The sequence below is a fragment of the Lupinus angustifolius genome, chromosome LG08 (genome assembly GCF_001865875.1).
Source record: "Lupinus angustifolius cultivar Tanjil chromosome LG08, LupAngTanjil_v1.0, whole genome shotgun sequence".
Lineage (NCBI taxonomy): Eukaryota > Viridiplantae > Streptophyta > Magnoliopsida > Fabales > Fabaceae > Lupinus > Lupinus angustifolius.
In genome coordinates, this window is record NC_032016.1 from 11,778,950 (window position 1) to 11,801,537 (window position 22,588).

The window sequence follows — 22,588 nt, forward strand, 5'->3', positions numbered from 1 at the left end:
GTGTATATTCGCTATGCAGATGTCCAACAACAACAATCACGTTCGACATTATCACTTCACCATGTCCCCGATAGGACAATGGAATAGTGATGGGCACAGATACACATACACAGACCCCTGCGGTCTGTCGTTGCACATGATGTGCAACGGGTCATCGATGATGATCCCTCAACCTGACACCTATATTGATGCTTCCTTCACCTTGCCGCCAAAGAGGCCGATGTCTCTGGAGTTTGGATTTCGATACCCGCCAGTCAGGAGTGATGGCGCTGTTCCTTCCCATGGTCGTAGGACGTGGTCGACTTGTACACTTTGTCAACACCCACTACTCGACTAGTTGGGGTATGTAGGAAAAGTTTGCAAGAACAGATTCCCTGTACGTAAGTTAAAATATATAATTAGTTAACTACTAAATTAAAATAAGATAACTAAATTAAAATAAGTTAACTAAATTACCTCAAGAATGAGAATCGAAATGAGAATGTTGTAAGGTGCAGGTGTGCAACTCACATTGATGGTTGAAGGAACAGTGCCAACAACACTAGCTAGTCATTGCCACTCAGCTTCCTTCACCTTCATTGATTGCTCAAATTCATTGAAACGTTCCATGAGGCCATCCAACTTATTTTGAACCCGGTGTAAGAACAGGATTGTAACTAAGAGGGGGGTGAATTAGTTGACTTAAAGTTTTAGAAACTTTTTCTGCAAAATGTAAGAGTTAATATGCAGCGGATAATATTGCAGAAAAATAAACAAGTGTAAAGTAAAGATGAAAGGGAAAGGAGAGTACACAAGTATTTTATACTGGTTCACCTTCTTGTCCACCGAAGGCTACATCCAGTACTCTTGCAACACAAGAGATTTCCCACTAAATATTAAGAGTTGTAATTACAATATCTCACCCCGAGATCTCTCTGTACCTTACACACTCACTAATATTTATACCTTGGAAAAACACTTTCCAAGTCACTCTATCCCCTTTCTATTCACACCCTTGTGAAAGAAAGATTGTTTGCAATGAATGAAGAATTACAACAATGGCTTTGGATTGCCTTTACAAGTATGAAATATTATGTCACTTGCAATCCAATCAACTCTCTTTATATGCTTAGTAATAATGCTAAATATACTTGTGAAAACTTTTGAAGCAATTACTCAGAATAAATTCTCTATTGAAAGTTTAAGAGCTTAGTGCAAAAGTGCAGAAACACAGTGAAAGAATTTTTGAGAGTTGTATGAAAGTTGTGTGTTGATGTTGTGAGATTTTAGAGTCTTTATATAGGCTTTCCAAACACCCAAGGTGCCTTTCTGAAAGTGTAGGAGTTGTTTGGAGTGAAACCATTTCGTTTTGAAATCTGAAATCTCATTTAACAGTCCTGAGTAATCGATTACTGTCATTGGGTAATCGATTACCTAAACCTACTGTCCACTTGATTTTTAAATTCGAATTTGAGTAATCGATTACACCATTTGGGTAATCGGTTACTCAACTTTTGTAAATCTGGTAATCTGTTACTCAAAATGCAGTAATGGATTACTCTGAGCAGTTTTAAGTTGGATAACTCTTTTTCTCTCACATGTAACTTGTTACTTGAATGAAGTAACTAACCCGTTACACACTTTTTTGAAAAATGTTTTAAATATTTTTAAAGTGTTTCATCTTTTTTTAAAAATAGTTTGAGCATTACTACTTTCCATAAGTAAGAGTTTTAGGATAAAATTACCTATAGAGACTTAATCTAATTTTCTTGAAGCTTTATTCTTCTTTGTCTTCATAAGTATTCTTCCTTTTCTTCTTTTTGGTGATGTTGGTGTCTTCATCAAAACCGTGCCAAGGTCAAGAGCAAAGATCTTCTTCACACCTGGCTCATTTGGGCTTTGGTTGCACGCTTTGGATGGGATACAAATGTTCGCTAGCTAACCTCAAATCTAGCACCTCGAATACGGTCAGGGTAGATAGGCAGTCCTAGTGCCTTGTCGAGTATTATGCGATTATCTCGTTGTGCCTTCTTTTCTTTTGGGGCAATCTGACAAATCAAGAAAAAACATAATGTTAATTAATCACATTTTGATAAATAAAGTATGAAAATTAAGTATAATTATAAAATGAGCACTTAGAACACGACTTGCCACTTCTTGAACTTCCTCATTGTCGATGACACCATCCTTGTTCTTACGGGCATCCACCCATAGAACATTGAGTTCTACTCCATGTGGACTCATAGGTGTATCACTTTTGTTCTCCAAGTAACAAAACATAACCAATAATAATGTAATTAGATATATATATATATATATATATATATATATATATGCATACAAAATATAACCAATAATGTACTTACAAATTAACAATACTTACAAAGGTTAAGGATATAAAGGTTTGGATGCTCGGTATGGATATAAAGGTTTGGATGCCCTCTTTCGATTTTCATTACTTATTTTCTAAAAAAAAAACTAACAACATTAATATCAACAATCATATATATGTATATACAGAAGCATATATACAAAAGTCAATACAAAGAATATGATTTTACCAAGAAAGACTCGTCTTGTGTGCGTATAGTGACAAAAGTCTTCCAATCCTCTTCATCAACATAATTTGTATATTTAGTTAGAGGTTTTAGGTTGACATTGTCGGAGAGCCTTGCTAGCCAATTTAAGGATATAATCCTTATGCTCCTCACGAACATCAAAAGTGCTCTGAAAACACATATACATTAACTATAATGAATGCAAATACATGCATATACGTACATTGTATGAAAACATAACACATATACATACAATGCATGAAAACACAAAAACACAAACACTAAACAATAAACTTACTGTTATTTCATTCCAAATACGCTCCTTCACGACATTCCCTACATGACTCCATTTGTTGAATGTTAGCTTCATATTCTGTCTAACCACAACCCCAATGTAGCTAACCAATTAGTTCTCACCCTTCGAGTTTTATGGTTGGCCTTTTGAATTCCATTGAACTTCTATCTTCACATCCTTACTTCTTGACCGAATGACATTCTCCATGAAAGTCATTCCACGTGGAGTTCGTTTTTGAACAAAAATTTGCTTGTCTTGTGGAGTCGGTGTAGCTTCGTCACCACTTTGAGAACCATGATCGCCACTTTGGGAAGGTATTGATGAAGTTTTTTGAGGTTTCTGAGAGTATAAGAGTTTATGAAAGTATGAGGATTTCTTTTCGATTAAGTTTGAGAGCGTAGAAGGAACTTATTCATGTTTTAGATATTTAAATTTTAGTAACAATTTAATAGCGCATATTAAAGATAACGTTGTTGTATTAACATCTTCAGTAGCGCATATTAACAATAACATTGTTGTATTGACATCTTCAATAACACTTCTTAAGGGTTGCATTGTTGTTATGTATCCAGCTGTTTACTACTCATTTTCATGAACACATCCACAATGCTTCCTGGATGATGTACTGTTGAATATAATATAATTGACAGTGCTATCGAAACTATGCGCTTTTGAATAGAATCTAATTGACAGCACTATCTCAACTATGCATTGTTGAATAGAATCTAATTGACATCGCTATCTCAACTATGCGCTGTTGAATAAGATATATTGATAATGCTATATTAATTACGCGCTGTTAAAATGAACTCATTTTTCAAATTAACAGCGCATTCGTAATTATGCGTTGTTAAATTAACATTTTATATTACGAGTCAAAATGTATACAACATGAATGTACGTTAATAATTAACATGAAGTTGTTATTAAGTATATTACCATATTATTGTGTTTATTAATATGAAATTGCGAAAATATTAAACATTAAGTTTTGTTAATTTGTTTTTTGTGTTTATTAAGTTTTGTTAATTTATTTATTGTGTTTATTAATATGGAACTGTAAAAATAGTAAAGAAAATAACCATTCAAATAAATAACAAAAAAATTCAAATTAACATCCAAAATAATTGTTCATTTTTCATTCAAAGAGGCAAAATACATTATAATGAACTAAATGATTTGATATATTACAATGAACTGAATGAAGAAAATCAATGAACGAAATAATTTACAAATTAATTATTCATCTATGTAAATTTTGTATAACAACCACTTTCCTTCTGAAATCTGGGGCCTTTTGGAAAATCAAGAGATGTTAAAGACCTCATTGACAAGATTTCAATGAAGGAAATTTATGAACTGATCGAATGAGAGAAATCAATGAACTAAATAATTTACAAATTAATTCTTCATCTCACGCAAATATTGTATAACAACCACTTTCCTTATGAAATTTGAGCCCCTTTTGAAAATCAAAAGATTTCAATGAGGGAAATCAATGACCTGAATGAATTGAAAGAGATCTAAACAATTTACAAAATAAATCTTCATCTAACGCAAATCTTGTATAACAGTCATTGTCCTTCTGAAATCTAGATCATTTTTCCAAATCAAAAGATGTTAAAGATCTCATCGACATGATTATGAAACAGAAACACAATTTTAGAATTTTTAACACTTTGAACATACTCCTATGGAAACACACATACTCTTGCTGATGAAATATAATATGAAGTGAACCACAATATTTATAGATGAGCAACCATTAATATGTCAACAAATGAAGAGACGCATAACCGCTCAACCATTAATATTTCAACAACCAAAGAGACGCATAATCACTCAATCATTAATATTTCAACAAACGAAGAGACGCATAACTACTCAACCATTAATATCTCTCTGACACTTAAAATGTCATATAAAATCAACAACGCATAATTAAGAGAGTACTATTACTATGTCATCTTCAACAGCGCTTCCATATTTATGCAATGTGGAATTGATTAACATTAACAACGTTTTCTATCAAATACGCTCTTAAACATAACTCATTCAACTCAGCGCTAACATTACCAGTGTTCAACAACGCTGTGTCTAGAATGCGTTGTTGAAGTTACACACATTGACAGCGCTTGCTTTAGTATGCGCTATCAATGTTCTTCCGCCTCGTTTTCAACAGCATCGTTCAAAATTGTGTTGTTGAATGACCGTTGTTTATTACGATATCTGACATAGTAAATAGTCTCTTCTTTAAACATTTGTCACATATATATGATGTCTAATTTAGTAATTTTACCAGCCCTTTTTATTCATATTAAGATGAGTTGATTGAATTTTAGAGAAAAAATAATGAAAAAAAAGGATTCATTCATCTCACAAATGAGTTTCATAATTCTAAAACTTTCTATTTCTCTTTATTCATCTTTAAAACTTAACAACTATAAAAGATAAACATGATACTATTAGGAAAATGCACACTTTATTATAAGAGCTAATTACAATTATATAGCCGTACATCAATTACACGTCCAAAAGGAAGAATCGTAACAACAACCACATCAACAACAAATCCAAAAACATGCGATTCTAAAAACTAAAACAAATAGACCAATTGGTTTCGTCATTTATTAACTGAAACCACACACTAAACAATTTCTAACCTCAACATATAAAACTTATACAACTTAGATAAATCATTCACTAAACCTGGGAAAGACTAGACACCTACACGCCATGGGATACAAAGGTAGAAATACAACTTGTGTGACAGGTCTATGCTTTAGTCTTCTTGCGAAGAAGAACTGAGTGGACCAAAGCATGTGTGGGTTGAAAGGTTGTAAGTAGTTCAAAATTAACCAAGTCACCAACATCAACCGAAGGGTAGATAAAAGTTCTAGCTCCTTTTGCACTTCTCACAACCAAAAAACCCCCCTCCTTCATATACACTCTTAAGTGTCCTAGAATCTTCACTTTTGCTGTTCTGTTCACACCCACAAGTGCTGCCAAAATGATGCAATCATATTGCCCTAACCTCTCTTTTACTTCCATAATATCTTGTGTCTCAAACTTCATCCGTTTCTCAAGTTCAGCATCTGAAGCAACAATTCTACGAGCCACTTCATTTGCCTTATCATCAATATCAAAGTTATCAAAGTGTGTGGATTCCATGTGATTTAAAGCCATTAGAATGGAAGAGAGTGGCATGGCACCTGATCCCACAAAAGCTACCTTCTTTGCATTTTCCATGCCATGTGCTTTCAGGATTTTGCTCTCCATGCGTGCTATTCTAACATAGTTTCCATAGTAAGGATATTCTGTAACACTGTCCAAGGGTTTGGGTTTGAGGCTAATGAGAGTTGAGGATTCAAGCTCTAAAAGCCCTTCAGCTTGGCTAGTAAAGTTATTGAGGCTCTCACGAATGTTCAGCACCTCTTTGGGAAAGTCTTTAATGTCAGTGGTTGAAGGAAGGAGGGAGCACAATTTTGCTAGGTTACCCAAAAGGTTGTTAACTTCCTCAGAATTCCTAGGAGATTCTAGCTTAGAAATTCTTGCATGAAGTTTCATGATCTGGTCTATGAAGATCTCAGGTGAAATTTCGGTGAAAAAGTCTAAGCTTTGGATAGAATCCATTAATTAAAGGAAATTGGGTAGAAGTTCTAGAGCAAAAGCACAAGCGAAACAAGACAGAAGTACAAGCTTGGATATTTGAATGGTCATGAAAGCATAACAAACGTCACCTATTTATAGGGTAAACTTGATGAATGCTCTTGGAGGGGGATTAATGAGAACAATTATGATTAAAAAGTTAGTTAGTAGTCATATTTATATGTATTTATCTTTTAATCTTGACATTCTAATTAACATTCGATGATCCATATTAATTGTTCTTATTTACTGCAATAATAATTATTTTCACCTGAGACAATACATATATATTAGAGAATGAATATACTGAGAAAGGTAAAGTTATATGAGAGGGAGAAGATTGATTTTCAACCCTTAAATTAAAATTAAGGGCTGGAGGTGTCAAAATAGGCTACCTGGACGACTTCAGGTTAGCCCACATTGTGTTCAGACTAAACTAGACTGGATTAAAAAGTCTAAATATAATTTATAGATATCAAATTATAGCCCAAACCGCCCTAAGCGGGTTGTGGCGAGTCGGCCCGCATAATACTAAAAAATATTTATTTAAATTTAACATATTTAATCTATTTAAAAATATATATATAACATTTGATATTAATGTATAATTTTTTAACAAACTTATTATGCCCAATGCAATCAAATTTATAGATATAATGTCTTGTGTTTGAGTTAAAACGTGATATCAAATCCATGTATATGATTTTTAATATAACACATACTTAATCTCACTTCCTAACACAATATAATTTGTAACTTCACTTTAATATATAAACATTTGAATACTAACAAAATATTATCACTTTGGTTTATATAAATGGTATTTTAGATTAATGTTTAGAATGAATTCTATATATAAAAGTATAATCACTATTGTAATATAATATATGATTATTACTTTTTACTTTAAGTATGAAGGTCCTTTTTATGCTATTTATTAATATTTTTAGTGTGAATTATTATGTTAAATTTGGTTTTATGGAGTTCTCTATGATAAACAATTATGTTGATCTTTTAGTTTTATTGTACAAGTTATTTTCTTTATTATTTTAGTGTTGTAGAAGTTAAATCTAATTAAATATACAATTAAGAAATAAAAAGTTGAATCTATATAGTTTAACGTTTTCTTGATTTGATACATTATTTTTTATACTTCTTAAAAGGATATTATGCAAAATAAAAAAAAGTAATATATTACTTAACTTTATAACATTATTATAATTTATAATTATTTATGTTATAAATATTAATATATTTGTTATTCAAAGTTCATAATACAATATTTATTATATATTTTTTATTATAAGTTATTTTGTAAGATAATTTTTACCTAAGGCTTATTATCAAACTTTCGAGCTTTGGCGAGCCAGCCCACCTGGGCATGCTCATTTTGACACCTCTATTAAGAGCTAAGATTAAAAAGCTCATTTTAAAACACATGACATAGATATTATTACTACCCCAAATCCTTTTAAGTTTTAATTACTTACTCCATTCACTTCTTCCTTACCAAATTCAAATAACCCAAACAAAAGTAATGCATCAAAACCATTTTATTTTTTTTTAGTACCTTTGTACCTCATTAATAAAAATTCTCTTTGCCAATAAAAATAAAACCATTTTATTTACTTATTGAGGTTTTATGGCAAACATATATATGATGGACAATCTTAAAATACTCTGAAAAAATGAGAATAAATTTGAAGACAATTGAAACTGGAGTTAGAAAATAAATAATGAAGAAGTTCCACTGGAAACACAAAAAATGATGAAGAGATTTCATGTTGAAGATAGGTTAGAGTTAATAGATGGGGAAAATGGAGAAGCAACATAAAAGGAATTGTATGGGGATAGAAAAGAGATTTGCTTCCATCTTAGCTTGATTGTAGAAGGAAAGGGTAAAGTTTGTACTGTAGATGGAGAGTAGAAGGCAAGAATTAACTCTCTCATTCTCACGTATTTAGTGAGAAGACAAGAATTTCCTTCTAATCATAGCCCTTAATTATTCATATTTTAAAATGGGTTTTGTTAACTATTAATTAGTTATAGGTATTGTTTAAAATCATGGTTGGATACAACCCCAACCACATCACAACATAATAGTTGTGATGTAATGCTGAATTATTGCAATGACATAGCTACATCAGTTGCAATCATATTGGATCATATAAAAAGTGAGAATATACTTTTGATAGTATTCAAAAAATTGAATCAGTCCAAAGTTAACAACATTGTAGAATGTGTTACTTTGAATGACATTTTTTCAAACGAACACCGTTAAATATGCAATTTTTGACAATATTTTTAAAAGTATTGCTGAATTTAGTCACGCTCATATAGACAACGTCTGAAAGTGATATTGAATGTCAATTTTAGACGTTGTTGTTTTCCAATTTTGTCATGGTGATTGTGTATTCATGGATATAAAATTAATATTTTTAGTTTTCCAACATTAAATTTACAATGTGAAGTTGTTAGCAAAACTCATTCTTAATAACCACCATCTTTTGTCCAAATAAAAAAGACTTAAGAGAAAATTAACTTGAGTTTCCGTGATGACTACTTGCAATCCGGTTGTTGGATTTGGTCAATGGTCTCTTATTTAATCACTCAACAAAAGCTAAAGTTGCAATTAGTTCGGAATAATACAACAAAATTGGTATTAAAAATAGCTCACTCATCACTGATATGGCATTTTTAATTGATATGTCAATTAATCATGGACGTATTTTTGTGGGGACTAAAACCCTTCATTTTAAAAAAGTGCCGGGGAATTTCTCTAGTTGAGTAAGCCAAAAGTGCAAAGTTAATATTTCTAGTTTTCTAATCTTGGCTTTACGATTTCATGCTGTCAGCAAAACTCATTGTTTAATGCCACCATCCTTTGTCCGAATAAAAAAGATTACTACAAAATTAACTTTAGCTTACCTGCAATCTGGTTGGTGGATTTGGTCAATGGTCTCTTATTTAATTACTCAGCAAAACATTATGATGCAATTAGTGTGAAATAGTACAACAAAAATTATATTAAAAATAGATCACTCATCAATGATATGGTATTTTAATTGACATGTCTAGTAATGAATGATGCATTTTTGTTGTGTTCCAAAACCCTTCATTTTGAAAGTGCAAAGTGTCAAAGATAGCACTAGCAATGCTTTGCCTATGTTTTGATGAATACAAGGTTCTATTAAAGCTTGAAGATGACTCAACCATCAACATGCCTAGAGCTCACTGCTCATATCTAGACTAGGATATAAATAGAGTCATTATTCTAAGTAGTCTGGGATGTGTTCCGTAGTAGTGAGTATAGGTGAGGTGAACCTAGGTGCAAGTCTCTCAAGCCATTATAATTGTCATATCATATCCATGAGACATATCATCTAGTTAATTGTATGTTCATGCATTAATCATACATATTATATGTGCATATTAGGCATAATATAATTGCTAAAACATGTATAGGAGTTAAGCATAACATATGAGAAGTTTACCTTTTGAACCACGTATCTTAATATGCTAGTTAACCGATTAACGTAGTGACTTAATCGATTAACTCAACTGTTTTTCTGTTATATCAGTATTTCTGTTACAACTGGTTTCTGTTTTAGTTATGTTGCACTGGTTAATCGATTAACGGGTTGCCTTAATCGATTAACAGGTCTATTTTGTGTTATAACTGATTTCTGTTTTACCCGTTTAACTGATTGCAATGAATCCAACTGTAAAAACTGGCTAGTATAAATTGTGGCAACTTCCAGAAAATTGTAGCATTGCATTCCATTGTATAAGATTGTTTTAGAGAGCATATTTCGTTTTGCGTTCTGTTTTTGCAAGAGAGTTGCATGCGTGAGGAAGAGAGTTACCATGCTTAATTGAGTTTTGATTTGCATACTGTTTTTCACATTCTTATGTTCATCCTTATCTTGCTCACATGTTCATGCATTATTTGTAAAGATTGTTAGAGAGATATAATTGATTACTGTTTTTGATTAACTCACATGTTCTTGATGACTTGAGTGAATTGTGAGTGGGTTAGTCTTTAGGTCTTTTACTTGTAATATTTCAAGCATTATTGTGCTTATAATACCTTGCTGTTGTAATATATTTTTTGTGTATTTTTTATTGATCTCTTGGTGTCGTACCACCATAGAGATTGGGATTCTTCACCGAGACTAGGAGGTCTCGATTTGAGAACAAAAATCTTGGTTGGGGCTATTTCGCGAGAAATGTTTTCTCAGGCGATAGGTAGAGTCAAACCAAGGGTTAGGTGTTCTAGATTTCAAGAAAGAAGCGTCATATGTTTTTGTAAATTGAATTGGTGTTATGATCATACACATATTCAATATTGTGAAGAAGAAAATCTCCCAAGATCAGAAGGGGAAGCCTGGATGTAGTTTGTAGTGGACCGCAAACGAACCAGTATAAAAAACCATCTTTGCACGCTGTTCTCTCCTTAAATCTTCTTTACTTTTCTTGATGTTTCAATTTGAGTTAATAGCTGATATTTTGCATAATTGTTTACTATCATATGCTTATTAATATTGCTTAAAAATATATGCTTTATCTCAGTTCAATTGATTTTAAATAACTGTGCAATTTGCCTCTCTGATCATTCTGTTCTGTGTTTGTGTTAATCGATTAAGACAAGGTGTTAATCGATTAACTGGACTGATTCTAGAACTGGGTTTCGGTGCGAGAAGCAAACATTGATAACCACTACACCTATTCAATCCCCTTCTAGGTGTTTCTAGGCCACTAATACCTAATACATTTTATAAAAGTGCAGGAGAGTTTCTCTCATTGAGTAAGACAGAAATGCAAATTTAATATTCAGAAATTGTGTATTAAATACAATTAAACTAATATTTTTAGTTTTCTAACTTGAAATTTACAATTTCAGGTTGTTAGCAAAACTCAATTTTAAATACCACCATCCGTTGACCGAATAAAGAAGATTGCTAGAAAATTTACATATCTTCCTTGATGTGTACTTATAATCTGATTGTTGTATTTGTCCAATTGTCTTATTTAATTGCTCAACAAAAGCTAAAGCTGCAAATAGTGTGGAAAAAAATAACAAGTGCAACCCTTTTACTTTTTCCATCTTCAAATCGTGTTAAAGTTTCATTTTAAAATTGATTGATAATGACGATAGTAACCTAATAGGTATTTTCCAACATTCCTTGCTGCAGAAACCTATTAGACTTGGCGAAGGGTTACCTTTGATCATGATTAAAGGGTATCTTTTGGTAAATGATAATCGAAGAGAAGTTGAGTTATGGATTTAATACCATGTTAAGATCTCATCTCAAAACCAATTGATAATGAGAAGAACAATTAACAGTTATTTAGATCATGCCAAAAAGAACGAGACATGTAATGTGAGACTTACTGCCCAACAAATTAAAATGTACATTGTGCTCTCTAATGTGATGATTATCAATGTTAACACAATGATTAATATTTTCTATTTAATTTTTACATTAATTTTCAAACAAATGAACCCAAACGTGATATAGGTTAAATGTTGTCCCAAATTAGAATTCATTAACCTAAGAGATATGCACTTTAATTTGCATTATCACATACCCTGTTTTTCCATACATTTATCCAAAAAATAATATATACTTCATTTTGAATTTTGCGTTTTATACATTATCACATCATACATTCTTATCTATTATCTAACCATATCATTTTATGCATAGATCTCCTCATGTATTGTCTTAAAAAAGTAAAGTAACTCACTCCTTATATCTTGAAGCATTTCTAGCATTACATATCATAGTTACAGTCATACCTTCCAAATCATATGTATCATAAATTATATTTTTCATGTAGCTTAATGCATCTGTAAAAATAAATTGCATTCATACGTAAACTCGAAAGTTAATTACATATCAGGGAATGTGTTAGAATCCCATGCGCCTTTATTAAGACGACATCCTTACTAATTGTATAGACTAATTTATACTGTAAACTTTTTTATTTATTTGTTTAGGACAAAAGATATACATATATTATTTTAACTGGAGTTTATCTTACTCTTACGTATTCTCTTTGTATAATAGAAAAGTCAAAACTACATAATTTTGGATTGAAAATGGTTTTAATCAGTTGAGTATATTTTAATTGTTTTAAAGAAAAGAAGGAATGTATCACACCTATTTAAATGTAGAGCCAAAGAAAAGAAGTAAATCATCGACTCTTCCTCATCCTTAATGTAATTATAATTTGTTAATGCTTTTAAAATTAATTAAGAAAATATTCATATTTATTTTATTTGACACTTATTATTTATCCTTAAAGAAAATATTTTATAATCGTTGTTATTATTTCAACGATTTTATAATTGTTATTGATGTTAAAAGATTTTTATTTATTATTTCAACTTTTAATTTATTGGAAATTATACTTTTGCAAACATAAGTGACATATTATGATTGAAGAGAGAAAAGTGAAATTTGTAACGCCCCGGAAATTACTCCAATAATATTGCTAAAAAATGGGTAAATTTTTTTTGTTGTGTAATGTAAACTCTTCGTTTACATTTAATTCCTTCTCGGGACATCACATAAAGTAACCTAAAATGTAGAAAAGACAACAATAGTTCGTGGAATGATCCTTTATTGAAATTGACTGAAAGCGTTTATACAAAAGCAAAGCGGAATACATCATGGTCCAAACTAAAACTATATACAATAGTCTGGTTTATTAAAAACAACTAAAATACCCTACACAGATACCCGCCTCAAGGGCAACGAGAAATAGAAATGACCACTAGCGACTAGCTCCGGGGTTAGCGGGTGTACTAGAACACTCGTTGGGATCCTCATCCGTCTCAGAATCGGAAGAGAGGTCCACCACCTCAATGGAGTCCTCTATACAGACAAACTCCACATAGTCTCCCTCTTCGGCTTGTCGCTCCTCTTTGGGGTTGTTGGATGAACCCTATGACTTTCTTCCCACCCCGCCTCTGCTTGAAGACCGGGCGATGTCGGTATGGAAGCTCTCTTCCCCGGTGGGGAATTGGGCGTATCATCCCTACTCAGTCTTCTAGTAGATGGTCCAACATGAGTGGGTCCGTGAAGGATCACATACTGATTGGATGGTGCGGTAGGTGCAAATCTCCGAGCAGGTAAGATGAAAGAAACCTCCAAGCTCACATGCTGTGAAGGAAAGCGCATCGTAGAGCCATCGCAAACCATCTGTCCATCACTACTCCATGGCCCCTCCTGGGACATCGTGAATTGGTAGCTCCAAATCCTCACCGTACGGTCCATCTGAACGAGAACGCAAACCGAAAACAAGCAGAAAGAAGAGAAAAGAAAAGAAAAGAAAAGAGAGTAAGACATATAATGAATATTATTCATTGACGGCATGAAATTACACGGAATACCACATCTAGACATACACACATGACATACACAATATAGATCACAGACATAATGCACAATGATGAAATGATGTTATAACTCGAATCATGAGGATCAATATTCACACTCTCAATGCATGCATGATAAGCTTATTTCATCCATTCTTACACCAATATCCTCCCAATATACTATTCGGAAATAACCAAGAGTACAAGTCCCACAACAAGCCGATTTGATCACACCAAAAATAAATTCCTCGCAAGGATATATGATCGATCGGTTTCGAAGAACTGTCCATTTCAGGACGATGTCGTATGAAACACTTTCTGGGCATCCCTCTCATTGATCCTGGTTGCAATGAGGGGTTGTTAGAGATCGTCTAGTTTGTGCTGTGAGAACTGTTCGATCCAACAGAATACCTCATCCAGGAATACAGGGGACTCGTCTCACCTAGACTCTCCCTCAAGACTTTGATGACGAATCACTGCCATCGCCGTCCCTCTCAACATCGCGGGGCTCGTTCGTCTCCCGTAAATTTCCTCTCCACTACTTCATTATTCATAATGAGTATGCATACTAACCGAAGTTAGTCGATTAAATATTTTAATTATTCTTTTATATCGATCGGCCCATCCTAAGACATCTCCCAAAGGAATGCTTCTTGTGGGACCCGATCTTACGTTATCACGTAATATAGGAATAACATCCCTACCACTACGAACCATCCCTGACTTATCCTGAATGGCCACATGGCCAAGCCTCTTACGGTCAGACAACCTTGCTGCATGGTATCATGTAATCCTTTTTAGGCACAGCCTTGCTCATGACAACCTCGTCGGAATCCTTGCCCGCATAAGGCACAAGAACTAAAGTAACAATATAAGTTTGTCAATTTGGGCACCAGACTCAATCCTCTAAGCCATTGTGTTCCACAAGTGTAAACACACTTCACACCCAAGCTAGGGCTATTGCCTAAGCAATCAATCAATCAAAACCAATCACAATTTATGTATGTCTTTCGCCCAAGCGAGAGACTATCGCTAAAGCGACCAATTCATCAAAACAAACTCAATTTCCTGCATAGTTCTCGCTCGAGCGAGGGGACTGTCGCTCAAGCTAAAAATCCATCAAAAACAGGTCAAAATCACCCTCTGGGTCTCGCCCGGGCGAGGGATTATAGCTCGGGTGCCGAAACCGCCCAAAACAGGTCAGACATGCTGCCTGGCCCTCGCCCAGGCGTGGCTGGCTCACCTAGGCGTGGCTAGGTCGCCCAGGCGAGGCTGGGTCGCCTAGGCGTGGCTGGGTCGCCTAGGCGTGGCTGGTCTAGTGGCCAGGCGTGTCTGGCTCGCCCAGGCGAGGCTGGGTCACCCAGGAGCGGCATGTCGAGTGGCTAGGCGTGTCTAGCTCGCCCGGGCATGTCGAGTGGCTAGGCGTGTCTAGCTCGCCCGGGCATGTCGAGTGGCTAGGCGTGTCTAGCTCGCCCGGGCATGTCTGGCTCGCTCGGGCATGGCTCGTCCAGTGGCCAGAACCACTCTTTCAACCTTTTGGGCTACCGAATCGGATACCACCGTTATTTTCGATCCCTATGCATTTTAGTTTCTCGAATGATGTTCCTTCAAGGATAACAACCACAAGACTTAATATTTTATACTATCCTAGGGGCATACAGCCTAAGGAAACATCCGTACTTAATCCAGACACGAAATCATTTGGTTAAGTACGAGTTTCTAACAAAAACAGAAATAACTCCCAACTTTTGAGGTGGTTGGGAGAATCGGGTGTCATATTCGGACACCACTATGTCACGATGTATTCTCTCTCACCTTAGGTTGTAGTGTGATTGATTTCCCTTCTGTGAAACTAAACAAGGAAACCAAACATCGATTCCCAAGTTAAATCGTTTTCCTACTAACTCTAAGCCAAAGACGTCATTTTAATCAATTCTAAGAACATCTGAGACTTTCATCCATCCGGTCCAAGATTCATATTCTTGAACCATCATTTATCCTCCAAAATCTCGTCCCTGCCGCTATCAGTTCATGATCATTTCAACACCTTTTTACAAGATTGATCTCATTATCAAAACGACATTTCGATTTTAAATATTCTTTGATTTCAAAATCATCATCTTTCATTAACATAAATAACATGCATATTTTCAAACACTAAACAGCCTCATGAACAATAAGATGTCATGGTTTCAAAACAACAATTTCTAGATTCACGAAAACTCATTTTTCACATTCTTGCGTATAACAAGAGATATGAAGGTTTTTTAGAAAATTTTGACGGTTGAAAATGTTCGTAACATACGCATAAACATCATACTCAAATATCGTAAACAATGAACGGCTAGGTTTTCTAAAAGATGAAGAACAAGCATGAGGGTTTACCTTAGTGTTCTTGAGAAAATCAAAAGGAAGAAGAAATGCAATGCAATGTAGAGCCAATGGTTTCTCAAAGTGGTGGACTCTTTTTATAGTCCCATGGTTCAGTTTTTTGAGAAGCAAGTCAATGGTTTCAAGAGGTTTTATGGCTCTTTTAAGTAGAATAAATCAGAGTTAGGGAGAATTAAATCTGATTTATGGAGGCAAACCAATAGTTTCCAAGATTAATGGTGCAATAGGTAAGTGAAGGGTTTATAGGCATTTGCGTAAAAAAATGAGCATTTTTGCTTGCTTGCCCAGCAAGTTTCACTTGGGAACATGAGGTGACTTTTTCGGCGAAACATTCGCAATGAGACCATGCCCGAGTATTGTCGGCTAATACTCGGTTGAATGTTAAAATCTTCCGATCACGGTTAGAATTTCAAAATGCCGAATTCGGAGTGAAAAATATCTAGAAATGCGTTTTGGACAAACTTGATGTCTATCTTGACTCGAAATAATATTTCGAAGCTAAGGGCACTCAAAAACACGTTTTTGGGCCGAACTTGGGCGAATTTGGGCCCGACAGTAGTCCCAAAACTTTTCTATCACAAAAATTACGGAAAACATATAAGTAGGGATATTGGATAACATTGAATTCAGCAGAATTAATCTCCCTCCAAAAGTGATGTGTTTGCATTTCTATGTAGCAAGCCTCTTTGAAATCACCTTAATCATACACTACCAAGTAGACATTTTCCTTGGGTTTGCCCCTACAGGAATACCCAAGTAAAGAAAAGGGATAGAACGAACCTTACAATACAAAAAATTAGTCGCTGTTGAAATAACTGACTCCGATAACCTTAAACCAAACAGAGAGCTTTTGTTTGAATTGACCTTCAAACCCGAAACTAACTCAAAACATCTCAGGATTGTCTTCAAGCACCAAAGATTTTTATTTGAGAGTTCTCAAACAATACTAGTATCATCCACAAACTAAAGATCACACACTTCAATATCACCTCGACCAATTTTTAATCCGTCAAAAACACCAGTGGATCTAGCTCTTCTAACCAATCCAGCAAATCCTTCCGCTACCATAAGAAACAGGAAGGGCACCATATGATCCCCCTGTCCAATACCTCTTGAAATAGAGAATTGCTCCGCTGGACTTCCATTAATCAAAACAAACATGGATGTCGAGGATAGACAAGCATTGATCCAATTCCTCCATTTAGTTGAGAACCCAAACCGACTAAGCATGTAGTCTAAGAAAGTCCAATCCACCGAGTCATATGCCTTCTCAAAATCAACTTTAAACAAGATTCAACCATCCATATTTTTATTTGTCGAATGGATTACCTCATTAATCACCACAACCGAATCCAAAATATATCTACAGTGAACAAAAGCTGATTGAGAATGAGAGATTAAAGAACTCATAAAACCTTTTAGTCTACCAGCCAAAATCTTCAAAATGATTTTATACAAGGATCCAACTAGAGAAATGGACATGTAGTCCTAGATTTTGTTTGGATTCTTCGTCTTTGGCATCAAAGCAATAAACAAAGAATTCAAACCTTTCGGGATCTTGCCATTTGCATGGAATTCTTGGATAAAAAGAATAATATCATCTTTAACCACCTCCCAGAAATCCTAGAAGAATCTGAAGTTAAAGCCATCTGGACTCTTATCCCCTTCACAACTCCAAATCGCCCTTTTAATTCCCTCTTCAAAAAAAAAACCACATCCAAATCGTAAAGTTGATTAGCACACAACTTGGAAAACTCTACCCCATCCAATGCCAGTTTAATCATAGGCCCCAAAGAAAAGTTTTTAAAGTAATTTGTTATCCTAGTCCTCAAAACCGAGTCTTCCTCAAGCCACACCTAGTTAATCTAAACTCCCCTGATCTAATTTCTCAGCCTTCGATTATTAATGCAAGCATGAAAATAGCTAGTATTTGTATCCCCCTCCTTCAACCACTTACTCCTCGACTTTTGCCTCAATAATTATCCCTCAAATTTGTTGTTTTCCATAACTCAATTGAAAGCTTCTTGCAAACAGATAGTTGATCTGAATCCAATACCGAACTCTCACCCAAGATATCTAGTTCTTGAATATCCATAGACAATTTAGCCAAATTAGTATCCAAACAACCAAAAGTCTCATTATTCCACACCTTTGAAGCTTCTATTAAATACTTCAATTTTTCCTTCACAACAATGTAAGCCTTCCTCCCGGAAACCCCAACCTCATTCCACGCTTTTGAAACCAGCGGTGCAAAACCCTTATGTTGAATCCAACAATTGTTGAACCGGAAAGGAATCAGACCTTTTTCTATCTTCCTCTGCCTCAAGACAATCAGACAGTGATCAGAGAAATCTCTATTCACTGCCCATTATGCTGTGTCTGGCCAATTCAAGAACCACCTTGCTCATAAGAGGAACCTATCAAGCCGACTCATAGCACCACTTCCAGAATGGTATCAAGTGAAATTTCTCCCAATTAACAATAAATGCACCAATTCCATCTCTCTAATCCAGTCATTGAAACATTGGATATCTCTTTGACAACCCCGCTACAACTCCTCTCCTTTCAGACATACTTCTAACATAGTTAAAATCACCAAAATAACACCAAACTATGTCATCCAGATTAATCTTCAATTGCAAAAGTTCTTCCTAAAGAAGCTTTTCTGAGATAATAAACAAGGGGAATAAATATTAACCAGACAACAATTTACCTGACCATCTATCCAAGTTCCAACCGTGGCCAGAAACCCAGTGCATGCGTAAGAGTTAGATTTGTGAATTTTTTTGATATCCCATATGTTCAAGATACCGCCCGACCTTCCAACTGATGGACGGAAATCCCAAGCACAATTCGAAATCCCTTAAAGACCAACACACAAATTCTCATCATACTGCTCAAGCTTTGTTTCTTGGATGCTTATGAAGTCAAAAAAATTATTTTTAATAACCTGTTTCACATTTCTTCTCTTTAAACTACTCCCTAGCCGCCTAACATTTAAAGAAAGACAATTCATTGAATACCTCATTCACCCCCTTGAATAGGATTTGCAAAACCAATCCTATCCTTCCTCTCTAAACTTCAATTTCCTTTATCATCACCCTATCCTCCCCCATCAAAAGTGACACCCAATTTCTTCCCTAATTCCCATATCTTTGTAGCATTTTGGGTTTCACCACAAACATGACAAGTATTTGTGTGGAAGGAATTAGACAAGGATAAAGGTTCCTCACACAGAAGTTCCATAACCGCAATATAAATTGTATCCTCAAGAGGCAATTCAATAACATCATCATTTTTTTGTCTTTTATGGAGTTCTTTCTTCTTTAGCCTCCTACTATTTTTTGACCTTAAGGATGCCAACATTTGATTCTGCATGTTCAACAACACCTTGGGAGTTTGTTCTTTTTTTTTCATCTCCCCTTCCCAATATTATTAGCAAGTATGACATGAGAATTAGTAGATTATTACCAGTAATATTAATAGAGTCAATAGCCTGAGTGGATAGAGAGTCCAACACAAAAAAAGGACTACCATGTTGGGCTTGGCCAATGACGCTCATTTTCCCACCATCACATGTTCCTCATCAAACAAGGGGGCCCTCTTCTTAAAATTCTCACTTGCACATCACCCTTTAAATTATCATGGCTTGGTCTAGGAGTAGAGTGATTTTTTTGACTAAAATTTTGAATGGGTCCAACAACACTTGGCCCGATATCAGTTAGGTCAATCTGTAAAGTCCTTTTCCCTTTTCTTATTCTCTCTTTCTCCCAGCTGACTTCACCCTTGACTTCTTCTTTCTCACACTCCATCTCTTTCAAGTTATGAATGTCAACCCCTTTCCCATCGCAAGGAACCAAGCTTCCCAAATTGGTGTTTGAAAATTCCTTTTCCCCTGCCCCCACCGTATCTCCCTCCTTAAAGCTGCTAGAGATGTGTTTCCTTCCTGCCTCCGTACCCTTCTTTTTGCATCTCCCAATATGGCCACAATGTTCTTTTTTCATAAGATATAGTCTGTGTGCCACGTCATCATCTTCACTAATAAAATTGGTTAATAATTTGAAAACATCAACCAGCTAGCCATGTAAGGGGATACCCAAGCATCTTATCCATACCATTATGTCGAGAGGATAAATTGAAGGAGTCTGGTTTCTAATCTCCTTGAAGATCGATTTCCACCATTGTTCATTCTCATTAAAAGATTTGTCGAACATCCTCCTGCCCTTCAGCTCTGAGAATGAACATCTTCCCTCTCAATGAAATTGTCTTCATAATACCTTCTCTATTCAAAGTTTGTTGCAAGGTATGCACATCCTCCCAATTGAAAAGCTCTCCTACCAGCTGTGATTTTAAGTTATCAATAGTGCCTTCTAGAACTTTGTAATGTAGCATTTTGTCTCTGTTTGAGCCTGTTGAAACATGATTTTGCTTATCTTTTAAAAGAACTTCTTTCCAAGAGAGTTGTTTTCCATTTTGCTTATGACTCTAGAATGGTTCATTGAGGAATTTGGAACCATTTTTGAAGTTACAGTTGTTCTATAATTACGGTCATCTTTTCTTTTGAATCTGGGACTGTTGATTTTAAGTTTGTAACTCCCAATCCATACTTGCTCAAGTGCCTTCAGAAGTTTATCATCTTCATCAAATTGTTTAAATCTCACAAAACCAAACCTATTGCCTCTTTTATCTCTTCTTTGTGGAATAATGACATCCCCCACACTTCCCCATTTTGCAAACAAAGCCCACATCTCTGAAATCCCATGACTCTCTGGAATATTTATGAAGAAAAAAGAAGTACAGGATGATTGGAGTGACTTGAGGTAGCCTCTAGGTTGAAATCGGTGCTCTTCTTCTCTGCGAAGGTTTCTGAAGGAAATTTGTTTTGGATAAGCTCCTCTATCTCTTCTGTCAACACTTGCCCTATCTCCAATCGCTCCCCTGAGAATACCACCGCCACCCCTCCACTCTCTCACTTTCTCTCACATGGCTTTTCTAATTATAGTTATGTGACTATTGATTTTCTCTTGTAAATCTTGTACCTTGTTACTAGAGATTCCAGAAGTGCAGTAAACAAGGACAAAGATCATGCCACCAAAAGCCCATGCAATTACGGACCAATAAGTAAACCCAATGAATTTCTACTATAGTAATGATACAATTATGACCAATAACTGGTGGTGCAAATTGTTAAGTATCAATTGAAGAAAAGAAGTGAATCATAACAATTCTTCTTCCATCCTTAATGTAATTATAATTTTTTATATTTTTTAAGACTTTTCAAATTAATTAATATTTATATTTATTTGACTTGACATTTATCATTTATAATTAAAGAAAATATTTGTATTATTAATATTATTTTTGTTATTATTTCTATGATTTTTTAATTAATATTGTAGTCAAAATATTTTTATTCATTATTTCATATTTTATTTATTTGGAATTGAATTTTAGCGAACGCAAGTGACATATCATAGTCGTTCAAAAGATGATTTGAGAAAAAAATAAAACACAACTTTTCCTTACATTTTTAAGTGTGTTGCTACTCTTCAATGACCTTCACCTTTTCCTCATCAACTTGCACTCCCATAGCACTCATAATAAAGCATAAGAAAACTACATGATGTATAACATTTTTCCAGATTTGCAAACAATCTTTATTTCCTAAGAAATTGCATGAGTCAAAACTATTGTCAATATCAAGATGTCATCAAGATGATTTGATCAAATTTTCTAATAAAATCCCTCAAAATGAATTATTAACCTCATAAAAATAATAGGTGTATTAATTAGCCTAAAAAGTGTAACAAGTTACTTATACAATTCATATTTAGTTTTGAAAGAACTTTTCAATTCATTCATTCCCCCTTTTTTGCTTCCATGGTGGTTAGGAAAAGAGGCTCCATAAATGAAATCAATATGATGCTCGATTTTCCTCAAAGATGGTAACCCTACAATACTTCTTCTAGAAAAATATTAGTAAATTCGTGGAAGATTTTATTAATACTACACGTAGCACAATTTGGTCCATTAGGAGATTAGTTAGTTAAAATATTTGCCAGATAAACAATGTAAAGATTTTGTTTGAAAAGCAAAGTCCTCTTGACCTTTCATAAAGTTTTGTTTTCTGTCAAGTGTATCACTCATTTTCTTTTTACTCTTCACTAGTGGTATACTCATGCAATTCATATTGGTTATTATGTATTGACACTGAAAAACATATTTAATATTTATTATTATACAAAAGATCTAGGTTTTTAATTAAATAGAGTCATGTATTAATTTAATAATAAAATATAAATATTAAAGTTGTATGAGTTGAAGCAAAAA

The 22,588-nt window shown here is 34.4% G+C and overlaps 2 protein-coding genes across 2 annotated transcripts; both read right to left on the reverse strand.

The window, feature by feature from the left end:
• On the reverse strand, positions 5,479-6,538 carry LOC109353704 (nicotianamine synthase 1-like). The gene has a single exon (XM_019596060.1). It carries the CDS (start codon positions 6,463-6,465, stop codon positions 5,608-5,610), a length of 858 nt encoding a protein of 285 aa, XP_019451605.1. The 5' UTR covers positions 6,466-6,538; the 3' UTR covers positions 5,479-5,607.
• On the reverse strand, positions 17,222-18,042 carry LOC109353900. Its single transcript, XM_019596259.1, has 3 exons — positions 17,806-18,042; positions 17,588-17,695; positions 17,222-17,524 (listed from the first exon to the last, which is right to left on the reverse strand). The coding sequence occupies exons 1-3, from the start codon at positions 18,040-18,042 to the stop codon at positions 17,222-17,224; spliced, it is 648 nt and encodes a 215-aa protein (XP_019451804.1).